Here is a 20,550-nt window from a genome sequence, read left to right on the forward strand (position 1 = left end):
AAATCCTGCAGTAGATTGAAATTGCAAAATAATCAGATCCATTCGTAATTAATAAGATTGAATTTTTTTATATTTTATGTCTTATCTCAATATAGATTGAAATAGACAAAATTATATCTGTCATAACTAGCATTACTGTTAATGGGGAGGGGGTGGGAGAATTTCATTCATAGAAGAAAAGTAATTCTAAATAAAATAAAATTTCAATTAAATATTACTTTAGATGTTAAAGGAGAATTGAAACTTAAAGGACTATCCAATGGAGGACAGGAAGATTTCAGTAATAGTGACCAGAAACAGGTATGGAAAAGTGATATTTTTGATATTTTATTTTAGTAAAAGTGCCTTTCATATTAATTTTTCTAGAAGCATATTTTCAAAAGTTAGTGTAATTTTAAATGTATTTATGTCTTATTGAAAAGATTTTCTTTGGAATTACAGGGACTAATATGAAAACTCCAATCCTAGCTATGTAATAACAGTGTGAAGGAACAGTCCCAAAATAGTGCATTTTGTACATTTCTTAAATGACAAAGAAGCTAATTTAAATGATTTGATTATTTCATTGTTTTTGCCTTATTCAACAAAATAATTGTGGTAACAGAATTATCATAGATCTGGATGCGTGTGAAAGAGCATCTTAGTCCTGATTTCTTTCTTATACACAAGCTAAAATTTATTGTCACTGATGGCAAGGAAAGAATCCAGAATGTCAATATCTAGAAATGTATGTCATTTTAGAAAACTATACTAAATTCTATTATTGCTCAAAAATGTTAATGCATGGCATTAAAATGCTATAATAATAATATCTTAGTATTAATAATCGAAGTTATTGTACTTTATCTTAGTCCTAAATAACCAATCCTGTCTATAGTATCCCCCAAAAGTAGTTGATCGCTTTCTGTGACTGAAAAATTACTACCCAAATAAAGCAGCCCACTGTATATTTGAACAGCTCTAATAGTGTGGGATGTTTTCTTCTATTGATCAATAATTTGCCTTTCTATATTGTGCAACAAGGGCTAATGGTTCTGACTTTAAGAATCGAGTTGAAGTAATCAAGACCTGCATTCTAATTGCTAATATTTTGGTGATTTTTATCCTGGAATCATTTAAATCATATTTTCGATAAACTAGACAGCCCCACTTGTTGAGCAGACCTTCCTGTGATATGGCATGGCTGACTTCTGAGATCTCTTGTACTTCCTCTGGACTACACTTTCCCTTATCCTATCTAAGCATAATAATGTGGAATTATGAAGACAGAATCAAGGCCTGTTATGTCTCATGAAGAATATTCTCTTACTTTTGCTGCAAAGATCACATTAGCCCTATTGATAACCTCATCATTAAACTTATGGCCCATTAGCGAATAATTCTATGTCTTTCTCTGAGAATTTCTATGGAAAATTGTTTTACCCCAGTGTGTACATATGCAGCTGATGTTTAAAAGTCTTATTCCAGTATCTTAAATTTATCCCCTTTGAAATGTTTCTTCTTGTAATTGTAAAGATTTTGTTTTAATCTGTAAAGATCCATTGTAATATCAGTTCTGTGATTTATTTCATCTGTAGCCTTTACTAATCCCATGCCATTTACAATCAACTAATAAGTATTTGATCTATCACTTCATCCTGATTATCAATGTAAAATGTTGAACAGAGTAAATATTGAGGATGAAGCTATCTGTTGCTTTCCAGGGGGATGAGTATTCTTTAGATCTGCCCAATGAAAAAGGCTAAATGTTTCTTTATTACAATTCACATTTTTGTCCTAGTCAACAAAGATCTTGTGAGAAATGTTTTCAAATACTTGTTGAAATCCAGGCACGCTGGGTTTTAACATTCCTGGAACCTAGTCTTCTATTCTCTGCAGTGATGACAATTTTATTGAAGAGGAAACTTAGGAGGGTCTAGTATAACTTCTTTCAATGAACACATCAATTCTTCATTATCCCCCCTTACATCCTTTTATGGGAAATATGGGAAATATAACTGGGGCCAGTATTTCCCAGGAGTCAATACCATTCAGCTTTCCTAAGCCCACAGCAACTCCCTGGTAAACTGTAATTACTCAAAGATTTCAGGTGAGATTCTTCAGTTCAATGTGCTAATTAGCTGGAGGGGCTTATGGTGCTAATTCTAACGGCATAGCTTGATCTCAATCGAGATGGTCTCATGATACCTCATGCTCTAGTCTCCCTGTAATGTCTTCCTTAACAGAAATTAAAAGAGTCCTAAAGCCCATGTTTCAGATGCTTTCTGTAAGATAGAATCTGATCGCGAGTCTTTTTATCATGTTCACTTAGTTGGCACAACCTGCACAATCAAGGGACAAGAGAGGCTGGAAACACAAATCAGGTCATACAGCCTTACCTTCCCACAGCATCTTTCCACAACTAGTTTCCAGTTCACAACCTGGGCCTTCAGTCCTATTTCTTTCTGGCCGACACATTTTGATCATTTGGGTGAATATCTCTGCCCAAGAAACAAGAATGGAAATGACCATTCCAATGTGATATCTTAACAATCAAAAATTATATACCATATAACTTATCCTCATTAACTGATTATAGAACTTCAATCTGAATATTTCCCAAATAGTACCCTACTCATCAACAAGTCAGTGAATTGAATTGAGCCCTTACTTTGACATGAAAAGATTCTATTCTTTCCTCTGTCTTCATTAAAGAGAATAAAGAGAATTCTATCATGAAAAGAGCAATAAAGAACACAACTGCTTTAGAAGGCTTTATGGACCCTAATAATGAATGTCTGTAGTTAGAAGTTCACTGTCAACTTGTTAGGGTTATTGTGGATGAGATTCCTGTCCACATGTAATGCATTCATTTTCTTGATAGATCTGTATATTTAGAATATAGTGAAAATCAGGCAAATAAAGTGTTGCCATCTCATTTAAATCATGGCTTAAAATGTCCAATTTTGGGGAAATGATATTCAAGGTAATTTAAAGTAGGTTATTTTGGTATAAACAGCTAAGAGGCATAGTGGATAGAGTTGCAGGCCTGGAGTCATGAAGATTCATCTTCATGAGTTCAAATATGATTTCAAATAATTGTTAATTATATAACCGCGAAGAAGTTACTTAAACCTTTTTTTGCCCTAGTTTCCTTATGAGTAAAGTGAGCTGGAAGACAAAATGCAAAATATTCACGTCTCTTTGCCAGGAAAACCTCAAATAGAGTCATAAAAAGTCAGAGATAACTGAACAACCATAAAAAAATTAAATGATAGAATATGACTCTGTCATGTAAACAATTTTTAAAATATAATTTATTCCAAAATACCTATAGGTATGCATCATAATTGTGGTTTGTTCCATGTAATTATGGAACTATAATCCCAACTCATCTGAACATTTGAAAAATTGTACTGGATCAGGGAATCAGGTCTTCCTTAACTATTTTAAAGTCATCACTTCCTACTCTATTGGTACCCAATAATTCTGTTGATGTGCTTAAGATATATATCGGAATAATTTCTTATTTCTTTTTCTGAATTATATACAAAAATCATCGGCCTTCTCTTGCCCATTCCTATTCTCTGATTTGTATAGAGACTTTGGACTGGAACCAAACTCAGAAAGGGACAATCTATGCAGGTCTATTTTTTGAAAATACAGTTATTTTACTGTGCATACCCTTTGACCCAGCAGTACTACTACTGGGCTTATATCCCAAAGAAATACTAAAGAGCTGAAAGGGACATGTATGTGCCAAAATGTTTGTGGCAGCTCTTTTTGTTGTAGCTAGAAACTGGAAGATGAATGGAGGTCCATCAGTTGGAGAATGGTTGGGTAAATTGTGGTATATGAAGATTATGGAATATTATTGCTCTGTAAGAAATGACCAGCAGCAGGAATACAGAGAGGCTTCGAGAGACTTACATGAACTAATGCTGAGTGAAATGAGCAGAACCAGAAGATCACTATACACTTCAACAACAATATTGTATGAGGATGTATTCTGAAGGAAGTGGAAATCTTCAACATAAAGAAGATCCAACTTACTTCCAGTTATCAATGATGGACAGAAATAACTACACCCAGAGAAGGAATACTGGGAAGTGAATGTAAATTGTTAGCACTAATGTCTGTCTGCCCAGGTTACATGTACCTTCGGAATCTAATGCTTATTGTGCAACAAGAAAATGGAATTTATTGTATCTAGGTTATATTGTAACATATGTAAAAATGTATGGGATTGCCTGTCATCAGGGGGAGGGAGTAGAGGGAAGGGGGGATAATTTGGAAAAATAAATACAAGGGATAATATTATAAAATATATATAATAAAAAATTTTAAAAAAAAGAAAATACAGTTGTTTTAAATCACATTTATTTTTCTCTCCAACTTAAGTCGTAATTTAGAGTTGCTATTTTTACACTTATTTTGATCTTTGATTTAAAGAAATGTAAAAGTGAGCACTAGAGAAACATATAAAAGTAGTAAAGAATCTTATGAATTAAAAGAGTAATGAGTTTAATTTTTTGTCCCATCCCAACTTTATATTTTACTTGTTTTTTAGATTTGAAACATATCTGTATTATAATTTTGATCATGTAAAATTACCAATGAAAAATAAAATACCTTTTTTGGAAAAAAAAATTGTCCTTTTAGAGCAGGAAAAAAGATTGATATGAAATAGGAAATTTTCCTTTATTTTGATAGGAATTATAGTATGGCACAAACATAATAATTTACCTAATACCTTGGATATAATATCTTGGATAATATCTTGGATAAAATTTACTTTCCAATTTCATTTTTAGGGTAAATTTAAATATTTTTGAAATTTGAAACACAACGATTTGGGACTAACGATTAAGTTTAACTATGGTTTGTCTATTTTTAAATTGATCTTTGTCTTATTTCATTATCCAAGGATAAAGTTACTTTAGAAACAACCTGCATACCAGAAGAAACAGTACCTAAAAAACAAGTTCAGTCTCTTTGTGCTCCATTTTTGAAGAAGGAAATAAGGTCTGAAGGACCAGAATCCAATAGGAAATCTGATAGTGAAACGACTTCAAAAGAAAGTTGTCAAAAAACATGGATTGAGGAGGAAAAGGAATTCAAAAACAATAACTTAATTGATTTTGTGGAAAAGGTAAAACGTAAAGGCCCTCTAAGGGTAAAAGTTCTTCAGACATTTTCAGGGCAAACGGAACAAGATCGGCCATATGCTCTTTCATGCAATTTAGAGATGAATTTCCAAGAAAATATTCTTCAGTGCTCACAAAATAGCACCCTACAATGTAAGAATGACAATGAGCCAGAAATGGAACATACTTGCAAAGTAAATGAAGAGGATATTGCTTATGTTGCGAAAAATAGAAAAAGAGCCGCTTCCAAAATATCTATAAATAAAATGAAGGAAGATACATCATTTGATACAGAAATGGTTGTAAGTCTGCCAAGAAGTATCGGGAATTTGGGACCACATTCAGGAGGTTTCCTGCAATCAAGTGCTCCAGGAAGGCATTTTACTCACTCTGGTGATATAAAATTAATCATCCAGGAAAAAAGCCTGAAATGACTGCAAGAAAATGTAAGGAGAAAAACCAAACATAAAGAAACCTTATTCAAGAATAGTCATCACAATGACAGTAACTCTATAGATGAGCCAAGATGTTTGAAACACTTCCTTCCATATAGGGACAAAATGTCTAAAAACTACCTGGATGCAGAATTAAACCAACATACACAAAGATTGACAATTGAGTTGGAAATAATGCAAACAAAATCCCTGACTTTGGAGAAAGAAAAAATATCACCACAAAAACAGGTAGATTCACCTTCTGTCACTCTACATTCATCCTGTGAAACTGATTTTTCACTTCAAATGCTTGGTATTTGTACAACATGTATTGAAAACTGCATTAAGGAAAATATCCAGAAAGTCTTTTTTATACTTTTTATTTTGATTATCTAAATTGCTCCATCAATTTTCAAAGTATTTGCCATGTAAACAAGAAACTGTCTAAATCAGACATACAAATTGGAATATTAGACTAGGTAACCAAAAGAACAAGGACAAGCCTAAAGACAATTAGGATACAGACCTAAAAGGAACATAATGAACTCAGATTCTCTTTTTTGCAAATCCTTGTAATATTGGATATTTTAAAGACTTTTCCTTTCTATGGGCATTTTTTATTTTCTTAAAATACTGAAAACATAAGCTAAATTTGGGAAATTTCTAACAAAGGTACCTGATACAAATAATACTTTTATGGTAATCTGATACTTCATCTTTATTGATTTTACTAAAGTCATTACATTTTTGCATTTCAAAAGAAAATGAAACACAATTATGCTAATCATCTAAAATCAGTTTTCATAGGGCATTAATATACTATTTCTCTATTTATCCCACTAGTTATAAATTATAGGATTGAGTTTTAAACTTTGATCTTCTACTTTCAAGTTCAATGCTCCTCTTTTTGTATTTAGTTTTTCAAAATATATTTTTATTCACTATAGATATTTGCATAATTGGCTGGCTTTAGATGCTATTGTACTAGCACTGTTAATTCATTGAATTTTATTTTTGAGAAGGAGCATTGGCAGTCATTGAATCAAACACCATTGTCTTATCAATGAGGAAAGGTTAGGCTCAGGGATGTTAGATTGCCTGGCCAAGGTCTCTTGGCTTATCTATACCTTCACATGTCCGTCTTTTCATTATATTTTCACAATAATAGCTGAACATATAACACAGTGTATACAAACCCAAACACATTCAGTTAGAGTTAGATTTAAGTGCTTCTTGTAGTTATGTTAGCCTGGGCAAATCCATCGACCTTACCAGGCAACTGAGACTTGGAGCAGAGGGTGATCTGAATTTATGGAGGGAATTTCCTCACTTGTAGTTACTCATACTGATGAATTCATAGGTCCTGTCCAAAAATAATGAGAATAGTATTTGAATGACTCTCAAATTACAAAGCAATCTCATGTGATCTTCATTACTATTCCTATAAAAGGGTGTGGACAAATAATTGTGGACAAGGCAATAGAAGCTCAGGAAATATAAATGACTTTGCAAAATGGTCAATTGGATTACTTAATGTACAAATCTACAAAATGATAGCATTACACTAATATTATTTTTTCCTATTTTTTTTTCTTTTCTGAAAGATGGTGCTTCTGGAAATACACAGGGAATAGCATCAATTTTCCTTAATATAGCAGTCACAATATCTAAATCTCACTTTAATCGATTTCCTATGCTGTTAATCAAGTTTTTTTTTGTTTTTTTTTTTGCTTTGTTTTATTGGTTTACTTTTTGAACTTGATAGTAAGAAATAAGAAATGAGAAATTGAGTGGGAAACAGCCATCATGGGTTTGGAAATAAACTTGATCTATATTTTCATTGTGAGAACATGAGAACATGGTGGAAAAGGGCAAGCATAAATCAGATATTGTATTTCAATCCTGTCTCCTTTTGAAAGGAGAGAGCTGAGAGATCTTGAAAGTAGAATGAGAAAACAAAATGAGATTGTAATTGAGCTGTCATTTTGAAATAGGAGTCCATGTTTCTACTTTCCAACAAAATTTATAAAACCATGACCATTATATATCCAAAATAAAAAGTGAAGATAATATAGAGGATTATATGTATTTCAAAATAAAATTGAAAAATTAAAGGTAATGTGGCATATTTGATAGGGAACTAGTTCAAGCCCCATCTCTGACATATGTAGACAATACTTGTCTTCTAGATTTTGATAACATTGGTAGGGGAAATTTTCTCTTCAGGTAGCTCTTTGTACTAGTACTTGTACGTAAGTAAGCATATAAGTATATATGTATAAAAGTGTGCATATTTACACATGCACACACACGTGCACACACACATATATGCATTTACACACAAAGACACACAACAATAAAGTAAGAATGATACTAAGCTTTCCTTTTAGATGGAAGGGGAAAAGAAAATGGAAATATTGGAGAGAACAGATGGTGATAAGTTAAGTGAAAGAACAACAACTGGCAAAATTAATAAACAGTTTTCTATGGAGAGCTATCAAAATGGTAAAGATGAGGAAAATAAAATTCCTGGGGAAGAAAGACCAAAAATGAGCATCTCTTCTAAGGAAAATGTAACACCTGTGCACCATGTTTTAAAGGGGTAAGTTTGTCAACATATTTAACTGGAGAATTATTATTAAATATTATCATTTATGGTATATTCAGTTTGCTCTACAAATCTAGATTCAGATTCACTCTGCATCCACTTGTTTTTTGCCAAGAAAGAAATTAAGGTCACATGAATGCATATTATTCTATGGCTGTAAGTATATTTATACTATATTGTTATTATTATTATTATTGTTTTTGTTACATTAGTGTTTATTGAAAGAAGGTAGGTAGGCTTTGATGAGATCCAAAAAATAGCATAGAATGTAATATGCAGGTGGCAAGGAGCAAAGCAATTCAGTTTGGAAACTTTGAAGAGGTATAAATAATAAGTACCAATGAGACATGAAAATAATCTTACAGCTACTCCAAAAATTAAATGTGTTCTCTTACTCATTAGGAAGTTTCCCATCAGAAGAAATATTCAAGAATGAATTAATTTTTAAATGTTATCATGGGCCAAGCATTGGGGATACCAAGGCAGAGAACCTAGATTCTTAAGAAAGGGTTCACACTTTTAATTGCAGACATGCAAATCATTAAAAAGATCCAGTCACCCACCCACTACCATGTAAGATAAGCCTGAGGAGAGAAAAGGTATTGTCCTTTCAGGATGGCAGAATAAAAAAAGGGAATTGACAGAAATGTAAAGAGAAGTACTCACATAGTCCTTGTTGTATAAGTCCTTCTAGTGCTCATATGCCTTCTGGACAGGCTGAGGAAGAGCAAAAGGTAGATAACTTCTACCTGCTGCCCCATCTAGAAAAGTCTTAGGGGACCATAAGGTGATAGATGAGACACAGGAATATGGTAAAGAGGGTTCACAATTCATGTTGGGACTGTATTTACTAGACCACCTCTAAAATTCCAACTGATGAGAGTTGGAATGTGGAAGTGCTCTGGATTGACAGTTAGAAAGTAGAGAATGTTTTTTTAAAAGCCCAGATTTACTTGTATTAACTTGAAAACTAATTTAATAGATTTAAAAATAACTTTAACTAGCTCAATTAATTTCAAGACTAAAAATAAATAAATTAATAAATTAATTAATTAAATAAACATAAATTCAGGAAGACAAAAATTTATAATTCTCTTTAAGAGTCACTGAAAAAGGCATCATTCCCTACCTCAATGGCAGTACTTACATATTGTGACTTCAGTTGCATGCAGACAGAAACATATTTACTGTTCTTTGATTAGTGGGACATAACCATATTAGACATATTAGTGAGAAACAGTAAAGCCATGGACAATTGAGAGAAAGTTTCCTTTTCTAAAAATTGTCATCTTTTACTTTTATATAAGCCTCTTTTCCCAAGATCTCACTCCTCAGCCATCTACTGAAACATTCTTCATCCCTACCTCAGTATTGCATGCAGTGTTCCACATTGATAATGCTCCACTTGACATATAAATAGGAAGTGGCACCCTCTCATCTCAAACCTGGACATTATAATTTCACAGTATTCAGTTGTGGTTATTTTATTGTCCTTAATAATTATATTATCGCAGTTATAATTTATATTGTTGTCCTGGTTGTCCTTACTTCATTTTGCATTAATTCATCTAAATATTCTCTTCCTCTTATGTAATTGTTATTTCTCACCATAGAAATGATGTTCTATTACATCAAGAAAGCCTAAATTTTTTTTTTTTGCCATTCTTCAGTCAAGGATGCCTCAGGTACTTTATTTCCAGTTATCTGCTACTACAAAAAGTTGTTGCTGTGAATATTTTGGTTTTTAAAACTTTTCTTGACAGTGAGTAAAACTAACTCATTGGGGTATATGTTTAGCAGTTGGAGAGAGAAATAATGGTAAAGTACCAGAGAAATTAGTATTCTTTGGAGAAGTTTGCTGGAAAGGGAAGCAAAAGAGGGTAAGTTGCAAGTGAACATTCTATTTAAGTTCTGTGAAATTTGTGAATAAGATGCTGGAATAAATTGATGTCAAAAATGATTACAAAATGTGCTTTTCCACACTAAATTCCTTCTTTGATACCTTATCAGAGTGGGAAAATGAAGTTACTAAAAGTTACATGTACAGAGGAATAGGTAAGTTTGTGAAGTCCATTCGAGTTGAATCAAAGAATAATCTTCCTACCATTGTGATTGTTAGTTGCTCACTGTTTTAACTAGAATGCACAATCTCTCTATCTCTCTGTCTCTGTGTCTCTCTTTCACACACAAACACACACACACACACACACACACACACATACACACACACACACAGAGGAATGCATTAATTCTTTAGGCAGCCCATTCCTTTTTTAAATAAGTCTTAGTTGTTTGGAAGTTGGTTGCTTTTTGTGTTCTTTGTTTTTCATGTGTTGATCCCAAATTTGTTTATCTGTGCCTAGTCCTAGCTTTTAGAGGGTCAATTAAACATTATGTTTTATTGTACATTTGATCACAAATACTACTTCTCATCATGCCAGTTCTTCCTCTTCTCTTACTTATGGTAAACATCTGCAGCAAACATCATCAGTTGCCATTTTTTTCACCATCCTGATTTCTCCTCTGGAAATATTCTCAGTGCTAATTGTCTTTTCTAAAGTATATCACCCAGGAATGAATATCTTCCTCAAACAGGTTCTGATCAGGGCATAGTATATGGAAAGAATCACTTCCCTTCTCCTGGATTCTATGAATACTTAGAATTCCACCTACAATCACATTAAGACTTTCTTTTGGTATTGTTGGCACATATCAAGCCTGCTTTGATAACTCCCTGATATTTTGCACACAAATTGTGTAATCGCAAGGATCTGCTTTTATGCGGCTGAAGTTTTCTTAGCCCAAATATAGGCAGGAAATGGGAACCATTGTAGGTGAAGAAAAGGTTGGGTAAGAAGCACATATTCCTAGACTAGAGAAGCACATATCTGACTAGAATGGGCCTTGTATTTTGAGGAGTGTGAGAAACTTTGTTGGATTAAGACTGTACGCCTGAAGATGAAGAAGCTTCACAGGTACACAGTGCAATTTAATGCACTACTAAAGAAGGGGACCATTAAAAGTTTCTGTTCTAGGGAATGATAAGATCAGCATCTTAGTTAAGGAAACTTAGTCTGGAAGTAAAATGTCACATATTTTAAAATAGAAAAAAATATGTCTCCCACTGTTTTCTTAGAAGTTTTCAATAAAGAATTATTTAAAGATCAACTTATGGTTGGTTTTTGCTTCTTGTTTTTGTTTTTTTTTTTTTGTTTTTTCCCTGCAATTCTTCATCTGGTATCCTACTCCATAGTCGTGATGAGAGCACCTTAAATAAGACAAATAAATCCTTATGCATTAAGGTAAACTAGTACTGGACAAACTCATAGAAAAATATTAGCAATGTGTGCTTTTTCTCATTGTAGAAGACTGTTGTCCTGATGTCCTTTGTTCTGCCAGTTGAATGTTCTTTCTAAGTATTCTTTTGGTATGGGACATGCACTGAAGGAATGACAGGAAAGCTAATTATTCCTGGCAAAGCTAGAGGGCCCAGACTTCCCTTAAATATGCTCATGCTACATTACTTGCCACTGTTTGGTGGTTGAAATTCTCCTTTTCTCAGTTATTATGAACCTGCCCCAGTGATAATACACTTTAATTGACTCATTGTGGTGACAGGGCACAGCAGAATTGACATGGGTCTATGAAAAGTATATCTTCACCATACATACCCAAGCATTAGTAATAATCCCAGTCTTGTAGTGAGAAGATTAAGGCTCAAGTCTTCAGTCTCCTAATGTTCTAGCATGGATTGAGAACTGGAAGGCAGTGCAGGGGTCATGTAGTCCAGGCTCCTAAGCGGTTTAGTCTCAGTCATACCAGTGAAAAAGAGGAAGAGTTGGGGTTTGAACTCCAGATTCAATTCACTTTCCACTGCACCACAAGGCCAATGTTAGCGGTAGACTCTAGGACATATCACACACACATTTGTAAAATAGGGATTGTTGTAAGGAAATTTCTTGTGCTATAGAAACATGAACTGTCATTATTCATCCAATGAATATATTATGTTTCTTGTGCATGAGTATTCTGCTTTTATTGCTTTTATTACAATAGCCTTCCCTATCTGGACTTAACAGTAGATATAGGGACAATGATGGGGGATATGGCTGGGTATATACTCTATTCAACTTACATTATTGTTAATGCAACAGTTGATTAAAATCACTGGAAAGAGAGAGAAGCCATTTTCTTCATCTACACTTTAACCATAATTTACTTCTTTCGAACTTAGTTTTCTCCCTCTAATTTGTAGGACATATCTTGTTATTTTTTAAACATCTAGAAAGAGCCAGTCATTTTTTCACAGCATTTGTGTCTTTAAAGTTTATAATTTTATATAATCACATTTAAGCTTCATACTCGAGTATTAAAGAGAATTTGTGGATAGTGTTATCAGCAGGAGTACTTTCTCTAGAGGGGAATATCATGGTTTTCTGAGTAGTTTCCACATGCTTTATTCCACAAGGTGTCCACTAATATCCTGGTATAACTTGTTTAAAAAGCATTAGTTACATAAAATGTGAAGAGCCTTATGCTAGGCTCTGGGAAAAACAAAACGGTGAATGAGATTAATATCTGACCTCTATATTTCAATATAATAAAAAGAAGCCAAGGTACATATAATTTGAATGACCAACATATGATTATATTGATTACCATGCTTAATATTTTATAAAACTTAGAATAGAGTACAAGGTACTAGGCATAGTATTTTTGGAAGAATCATTTTATACTGACAGTCATAGTTTTCTGCTCATATTCTTGTCCTTTTAGAATCTTGATGACAAGCAGTTTGGGACAAACAATTGACTAAATAATTCATTAGTATTCTATTGCAAGTTAAGATTTTCTGACTCACCTTTATTTTGAGAGTATTCTCAACTACTTATTAATTTTTAAATCAATTTAAATAAATTAATTTAATAAATTTAATAATAAATTTTAATAAAACATTCAGATGTTAATTCAGAATTTTTTTATTTCTTTTAAAAACTTTTTGACAGAAGGAACAATAGAGGTATAGAAATATGATGGAATAATATTATAATGACAACAATATGGTAAAGACAATTTTGAAATAATTAGGAACTCATCACTCTTGCCACCATAATGAGCCACCATAATTTCAGATGACAAATGATGAAACGTGCTACTCACCTAGATAGCTAAGGGATTCAAAGTATAGAAGGAGACAGATTTCTTTTTGGGGGGACACAGACAATGCAAAAATTTGTCGTTTTACTATGAATATTTGTAATGGATTATTTGTTATTCCCAGTTGTAAAGGGTTCCGATAGAAGGGTGAAAAAGTAGATTTTGAGCAATTAAAATATAAACATTTTTTAAAAAAAATTTACAAAGCACATCAAAAATACTTTTCAAGAGGCAAAAATAGGCATTTATTAAAAATTATGGCTATAAGATTAAATAGAAACATGAAAAATCATATGATTTTGAAATAAAAATGTATTGAAAATCAAATAATTACAATGACACACTTTTATTTATATTTATAGTAAAGTAAATTATTTGTCTTTTAGGCATGCCAAGAGAACATTCAATGAAAATAATAAGGTATTGTAAAAACTGCTAAAATAGATCTTAATTTAGAAAATGATACTATTTTCAATGAACAAATAGGATCCCTCTTCTGCATTTTGAAGCACAGGAATATTTAATCATAAAAAGGATATGTTTGGAAACAATCTTTAAGTGAACGTGTCCATTGTGAATGCCAGAAAACTAATTATATTTCTGGCTTTTCTTTCATTTCCCCCATAGATAAAATGAAGATTATTTGCTATCTGTAAGAGATATCTGGAAGGGTCCATAAGAGAGGCCAGGCAAGCACAGTTAGGATATAACCCAGGCCTATGGCCTGGAGATGCCCTGACATGAATGGCTATGGCTACATAGGGACTACCTTCCTGGGTGGCATGTCCCGCCTCTGCGGGAACCCTGAACACTCTAAAATTGCATCAGGAATGGGAAGTTTCTCCATCTCTGACTGGCTGTGCCTATGACCTCAGGGATCTGATATAGGCTCAATGGGGGAGGAACCCAACCCTTTTCAACTGGAGCTCTGCCAAGCAGAAGGAGCTAAGAGAGTGCAGGAAGTCTTAGAGTAGGATGTAAACCATGTGAGTAAAGTTCTTAAGCTTGCCTGAATAAACTCCCGGGTGCTCTGTTGTACCTCCACTGCATCCATGTGAGATAGCAGACAGAGGATTTCTGAAGGCTTCAGGAAGAGCTAAGCTTGATATTAATGTTTACCAGAGATTTCTCTGACAGCCTGGGAATTAGGAGAGACTAGCAATAGCAAATGCAATTATAGCATGTTGCAGATATCGTGACTAATTTGTGTAACTCCTCATGAGATTGCTAAATCAGCTTCTAGGTAGAGATGTGGCTTAGTGAATAATCAAGATCACCTGAATTTGAATCTGTTCCTGGGCTCTTCAGTAACTATATAATTATGGACAAATCACCTGACCTCTATTATAGCCTGTTTACTCATTTGTAAAATAATTATGGGTAGTGCTTTTCTCAAGAAATTTTTGTGAGGATAGCTGCTGTGAAAAGCTATAGACATATAGAAAAACTATAGAAATGTTAGCCATTGCTATCGTTTTCAAGTTTGTTTTACAATAATTTTACATAAACTTATTACCTTAACTTTATGTCTTCTATAGGATAAAGGAGAGATGTCTGCAGATACTCTTGATGACATCACTGAATCACTTGAAACAGATACAGTGAATTCTAATTTACCTCCCTCAATTTATACCAAGGGTAAGAATTGTTTTAAATTTTCTAATGGAATACCGGTGTTAAACAGAAACTAAGTCTGCACTTATATCCAAGAAGATAACACGAGTTCTATTCCACTGACCCATAGTAGAGTAGAGGTAACTTTGTGTTCTCTGGGAGGCTCTGGCATTGGCGTCTAATGTGTAATGTCTGGCAGAGTTTGCCAAGCTAAAAAGGATCATTTTGGCTTCAGGGTGATGATTTTTCAGCTACAGAAGTTCTCATAGAGGAGTTATTATGTGTTTCAGTGCCAAAAGAATTATGTACCTACTGTGTGCCAAATACACAAATTTTAGAAAAACAAAATCCTTGTCCTCAGAGAGTGTGCAATGTACTAGGCAGAAAGAGCTTACATAAATAACTCTAATGGGAAAAATAAACAAATAATATATACTAACAAGTAAATAAAAAGTATAGTCATAATTATATGTGAGGTATAAAGTGGGAAAGAATGTCAGCTAGCAAGAATAAAAACAACTTTCTGAAGGTTTTAAAAATGAATATGAATTCATTAGGTCGTGGGAGTCCAGGAGAACTGGAATGAAAATCTCAAACATGGAAACTGTGAGCAAGGAGAAACGAAAATAACACTGAAAATCCAGTTTTACAAGACAGTATATAGCAAAAAGAAGTAAATATGAAAAGATAGGTATTAGGAATGTAGGACGATTAGTTTTGTGTGTATAAACAAATCACTTAATATTGGAGCTTCATTTTCTTAATCTGTAAAAGACTAACTTCACAGGATAATTTCAGAGAAATTATTTTGAAACCTATATGTGCTATATTATTTAATGTTTATTATACATACTGAATGCCAGCATACAGTATATGAATTTTACCTTGTTGATAATAGAAAAGCATTGAAGAAATTGACATTAGGTGATTAAAGTGATCTCGTTCATGGAAACAATGGGTAAAATAGTAGAATCTTTCTCTGTGACCAAAAGTCATAAGAATGTTACAGATTTTCTGCCTAGTTTTTATAATTCTTCTATCAGCATGTCATACAGGATATTGCACTAGACATGTTATCATGAATATTTAAGTACAAATTCTGCCTTATCTACCTATTAACTGTGAATCGCACCAAGTTCTCTAGCTTGTCTGTGATGGTTTCTTCTTTTGCTTTAAATCTTGCATCTCATGGAAGTGGATATCTTCAACAGCGAAAATAGCTAATCCAATTCCAATTGATCAGTGATGGACAGAATCAGCTACACACAGAAAAGGAACACTGGGAAATGATTGTAAACTATTAGCATTTTTTTTTCTTTTTCTCCCCAGATTATTTTACCTTCCGAATCCAATTCTTCCTTTGCAACAACAACAACAAAATTCTGTTCTGAACATATCTATCTATCTATCTATCTATCTATCTATCTATCTATATATATATATATAGATAGATAGATAGATAGATAGATATATATGTTGTACCTAGGATATACTATAACATATTTAATATGTATTGGAATGCCTGCCATCTAGAGGAGGGGGTGGAGGGAAGGAGGGGAAAAATTTGGAACAGAAGGGAGTACAAGGGATAATGTTGTAAAAAATTACCTATGCATATGTACTGTAAAAAAGTTATAATTATAAAATTAATTTTTAAAATGACAAAAAATATTGCATATTAGATTTCCCCTACTGTCAATGTCAACTTCGGTACACATTACAAGCAGAGCCCAGAACAACATTGTTCTCCCCTACATTCTTGCTGTTTTAGTTCTGTTGAACAGTGAATCATATGAAGAATTGAATGTTGCCATGGAAAACCCAATAAACAAGTCTGTTAAATCTGGAACTTGATATGACCCATTTTTCTAATTCTGGATTTGGTCTAAATTTTTAAAAAATTTTCTTCTGGTATTTCAGTTAAATGTTGGTTAAAGTTACCAGAACTCTGGCTAAGGAATAAATGAGGGAAGGATTTTACTGTATATGAATGATTTATATTATAAACTTCTAAAGGACAAGCAGTGTTTACATGTAACTATTTGAGGTAAAACACATTTATGATATTTTAAAAGTAATTTAGCATATTTTAATTCATAATCATAAATTACAATTTAATTATATAATGTATTTTATTCATCTTATTGTTGCCATTCACAGTATACATCAGGAAGTTTAATTTTCCCACATATTTTCTTATATAAAGAGGAATCCTGAGGTTTCAAATAGTGTTTTTTTTTAAATAAAATAATGTGTAACCTAAGAGATTCTGTTTAGCTGTCTACAATAACCCAAAGGAGGTTACTTTAAATTCAGTTTAAATTTATTGACAAAATGATATTTTGATATAATCTTAGGATACATATGTGGAGACTGTTTTATCAGTGCCAAAGAATCTGCATTCTAAATATTCTCCTACTGCCCCACAGATTTTAAAATCCTAATATGTTTCTTTACTTGTGTTTTTCTCTATACAGATTCAGATTACATTTGGGAAAAAAAGAAAGTACTTCCTATATATGAACCAGCAGTAGAATTTAAAAATTCAAAATGGACCCAAGTTAGAAGAAAAGTTAAGCTTTTAGAAAAGATGATTATTGGACTACGGGAAGAATTGTCAGAGAGAATGGAAACTAAATACCAGTTAAAGAATCGAAAAGCAGAATGTGATAGAAAACTCTATAGAAGCAGGTATGGATGGCATAAGTTTAAATCAAGGTTTGAAAGCATTACACTTACAATGAAACATTGTGACAGAAAATTTGAGGTTAAGAAATGAAAAATGAAAATTCTTTAAAATAATGTAATGAGCCCTACAATGAATCCCTTTAACTTAATGTGGTATAATCCATCTTCCTGTTTGGAATACTTTCCAATAGGTTTCCACCCTTATTTCATCATGTTATTTTTGAAGCACAGATTGCCCCTAATCAACATATATTTAACAAGTATCTTGTGTGCACCAAGCACTGTTGTGGGCACTGAGGCTCAAAGACAAAAATAAAGTGCCACGGGGAATTTTACAATCCATACAAGAATATAGGATGTAAATACAAATGTAAACACAATAAAGTCACAGAAATCTGGAGCAGGAAGCAGGGCCTGGTTTTCAAAGGAAAGGAGTAGCAGCAACTTCATGTAGAAGAAGGTAGGGAAACAGAATTTCAAAAGAATTTCAAAAGAAACAAGAAATTCTAATGGAGGGGGAGGTTAGAAAAGCAACAGTGCACTCCAGGCTGAGAAGACACGCTTCACAAAGATGTGGCTTTGGGAAAGAAGAGTTTTGTGTTGTCCTGTGTAGAAGTAAAAGAAGGACACTTTGACTGGATTGTAGACTGCAAGAAGGGGAGTAATGTATAATAAAGTTAGGAAGGTAGTTTCTGTTTCTGATATGCTATAAATATCTGCATATTCAAATTCCTCTGCAAATGTCCTAGTGCCCTGTTATATGCAGAATACTTTGTGAAACTTTAGGGCAGATAAGAGAAAAATATGACCTGGCCTGAGCTGTCAAGGAGCTTACACCCTTGGAAATGGTACTGTTTCTCTTGGTTATCTCATCAGCTCCTCATGAGTTCCTTTAATACCCTTGTGGAGGAATGGTTTCCACAGTGATATATACTCAGTGGTAGTCTTTCTCTTGAGCCCCTTCCATACGTCAGTAAGGTTTTTTGGACATCTCAAATGGGATGTGCCATATGCATCTTGGCCTTAACAGAATTATCTTTTCTCCCTAAGCCCTCTTCTCTTCTGAATGTCTCTATAATCAGTGACAGCACCTCCCTCTGATTCACCTAGGACTGCAACCTTAATAACAGCCTTATCTTCTCTTTTTGGTAATGACAAATTTTCTGCTTTTTGAGCATCTCTCATAACGTGCATTTCTGTCTAATAACAATCATCAGTACAATGCAGGCATTCTTTGCATCTTGCTTATATTATTGCACTTGCCTTTCTCTTTCTTTCTCTGAATAAAGACCTTCCACACACTAATCCATTCTTCAAAGAAGCCAAAGTGATTTTCCTCAAGCATAAATGTTACCATGTCATTACTCATCCTCTTCTAGGAGTATTGGCACCCTATCATCTCCAAGATCAAATAAAAATCCCTTTTCTTGCCTCTGAAAGGCCATTATAACTAGCCCTTTCCTGCTTTTCCAGATTTTTAAAAAATTATACCTTTTTAATGGGGAAATCAAACTATCACTTTTTGCAGATGATATGATGGTATACTTAGAAAACCCCAAAGACTGCTAAAAAGCTATTAGAAATAATTCATAACTTTAGCAAAGTTGCAGGATACAAAATAAATCCACATAAATCCTCAGCAGTTTTATACATTACCAACACAATCCAACAGCAAGAGATACAAAGAGAAATTACATTCCAAATAACGGTCCATAGTATAAAATATTTGGCAATATATCTACCAAAGGAAAGTCAGGAATTGTATGAGCAAAATTACAATACTCTTGCCACAAAAATAAAGTCAGATTTAAATAATTGGAAAGACATTAAGTGTTTTTGGATAGGCTGAGCAAATATAATTAAGTTGACAATACTCCCTAAACTAATAGTGCAATACCAATTAGACTCCCAAGAAACTATTTTAATGACCTAGAAAAAGTACCGACATAATTCATATGGAAGAACAAAAGGCCGGAAATTTCAAGGGAATTAATGAAAAAAAAATGAAGGTGGCCTAGCTGTACCTGATCTAGAACTATATTATAAAGCAGCAGTCACCAAAACCATTTGTTATTGGCTAAGAAATAGACTAGTTGATCAGTGGAATAGGTTAGGCTCACAGGACAAGATAGTGAATAAAAAGAGCTATCTAGTGTTTGACAAACCCAAAGATCCCAACTTTGGATAAGAATTCATTACTTGACAAAAACTGCTGGGAAAACTGGAAATTAGTATGACAGAAACTAGCCATGGACCCACACATAACACCACATACTAATATAAGATCAAAATGGATCCATGATTTAGGAACTAATGCAAACAAGATTAGAAGGGAAGTAACAAATTGGGAAAACATTTTTACAGTTAAAAGTTCTGATAAAGACCTCATCTCCAAAATATACGGAGAATTGACTCTAATTTATAAGAAATCCAGCCATTCTGCAATTGATAAATGGTCAAAGGATATGAACAGACAATTTTCAGATGATGAAAGTGAAACTATTTCCACTCATATGAAAGAGTGTTCCAAATCACTATTGATGAGAGAAATGCAAATTAAGACAACTCTGAGATACCACTACACACCTCTCAGATTGGCTAAGATGACAGGAATAAATAATAATTAACATTGGAAGGGAAGTGGGAAAACTGGGACATTGATGCATTGTTGGTGGAGTTGTGAAAGAATCCAACCATTCTGGAGAGCAATCTGGAATTATGCCCCAAAAGTTATCAAACTGTGCATACCCTTTGATCCAGCGGTGCTGCTACTGGGCTTATATCCCAAGGAAATACTAAAGAAGGGAAAGGGACATGTATGTGCCAAAATGTTTGTGGCAGCCCTTTTTGTAGTGGCTAGAAACTGGAAAATGAATGGATGCTCATCAATTGGAGAATGGTTGGGTAAATTATGGTATATGAA

At 33.3% G+C, this 20,550-nt stretch overlaps 1 protein-coding gene and 1 long non-coding RNA gene across 7 annotated transcripts in view; one reads left to right on the plus strand and one right to left on the minus strand.

The window, feature by feature from the left end:
- LOC141544580 (ankyrin repeat domain-containing protein 26-like) overlaps positions 1-20,550 on the plus strand; it is a 132,903-nt gene that overhangs the window by 57,972 nt on the left and 54,381 nt on the right. For all 6 annotated transcript variants that reach the window (XM_074270953.1, XM_074270956.1, XM_074270951.1 and 3 more), the window contains 5 exons: positions 224-300; positions 7,951-8,162; positions 13,712-13,745; positions 14,864-14,963; positions 17,417-17,630. In XM_074270953.1, the coding sequence (XP_074127054.1) occupies positions 224-300; positions 7,951-8,162; positions 13,712-13,745; positions 14,864-14,963; positions 17,417-17,630 (637 nt within the window). The remainder of the gene's footprint in view (positions 1-223; positions 301-7,950; positions 8,163-13,711; positions 13,746-14,863; positions 14,964-17,416; positions 17,631-20,550) is intronic.
- Positions 1-20,550, minus strand: part of LOC141544583 (uncharacterized) — an 82,275-nt gene that overhangs the window by 1,500 nt on the left and 60,225 nt on the right. The window contains exons 3-5 of the long non-coding RNA XR_012482662.1: positions 11,840-12,073; positions 6,833-6,923; positions 2,379-2,480 (exon numbers count right to left, since the gene is read on the minus strand). This is a non-coding gene — a long non-coding RNA (uncharacterized LOC141544583). The remainder of the gene's footprint in view (positions 1-2,378; positions 2,481-6,832; positions 6,924-11,839; positions 12,074-20,550) is intronic.

Source organism: Sminthopsis crassicaudata, chromosome 5 (genome assembly GCF_048593235.1).
Source record: "Sminthopsis crassicaudata isolate SCR6 chromosome 5, ASM4859323v1, whole genome shotgun sequence".
Lineage (NCBI taxonomy): Eukaryota > Metazoa > Chordata > Mammalia > Dasyuromorphia > Dasyuridae > Sminthopsis > Sminthopsis crassicaudata.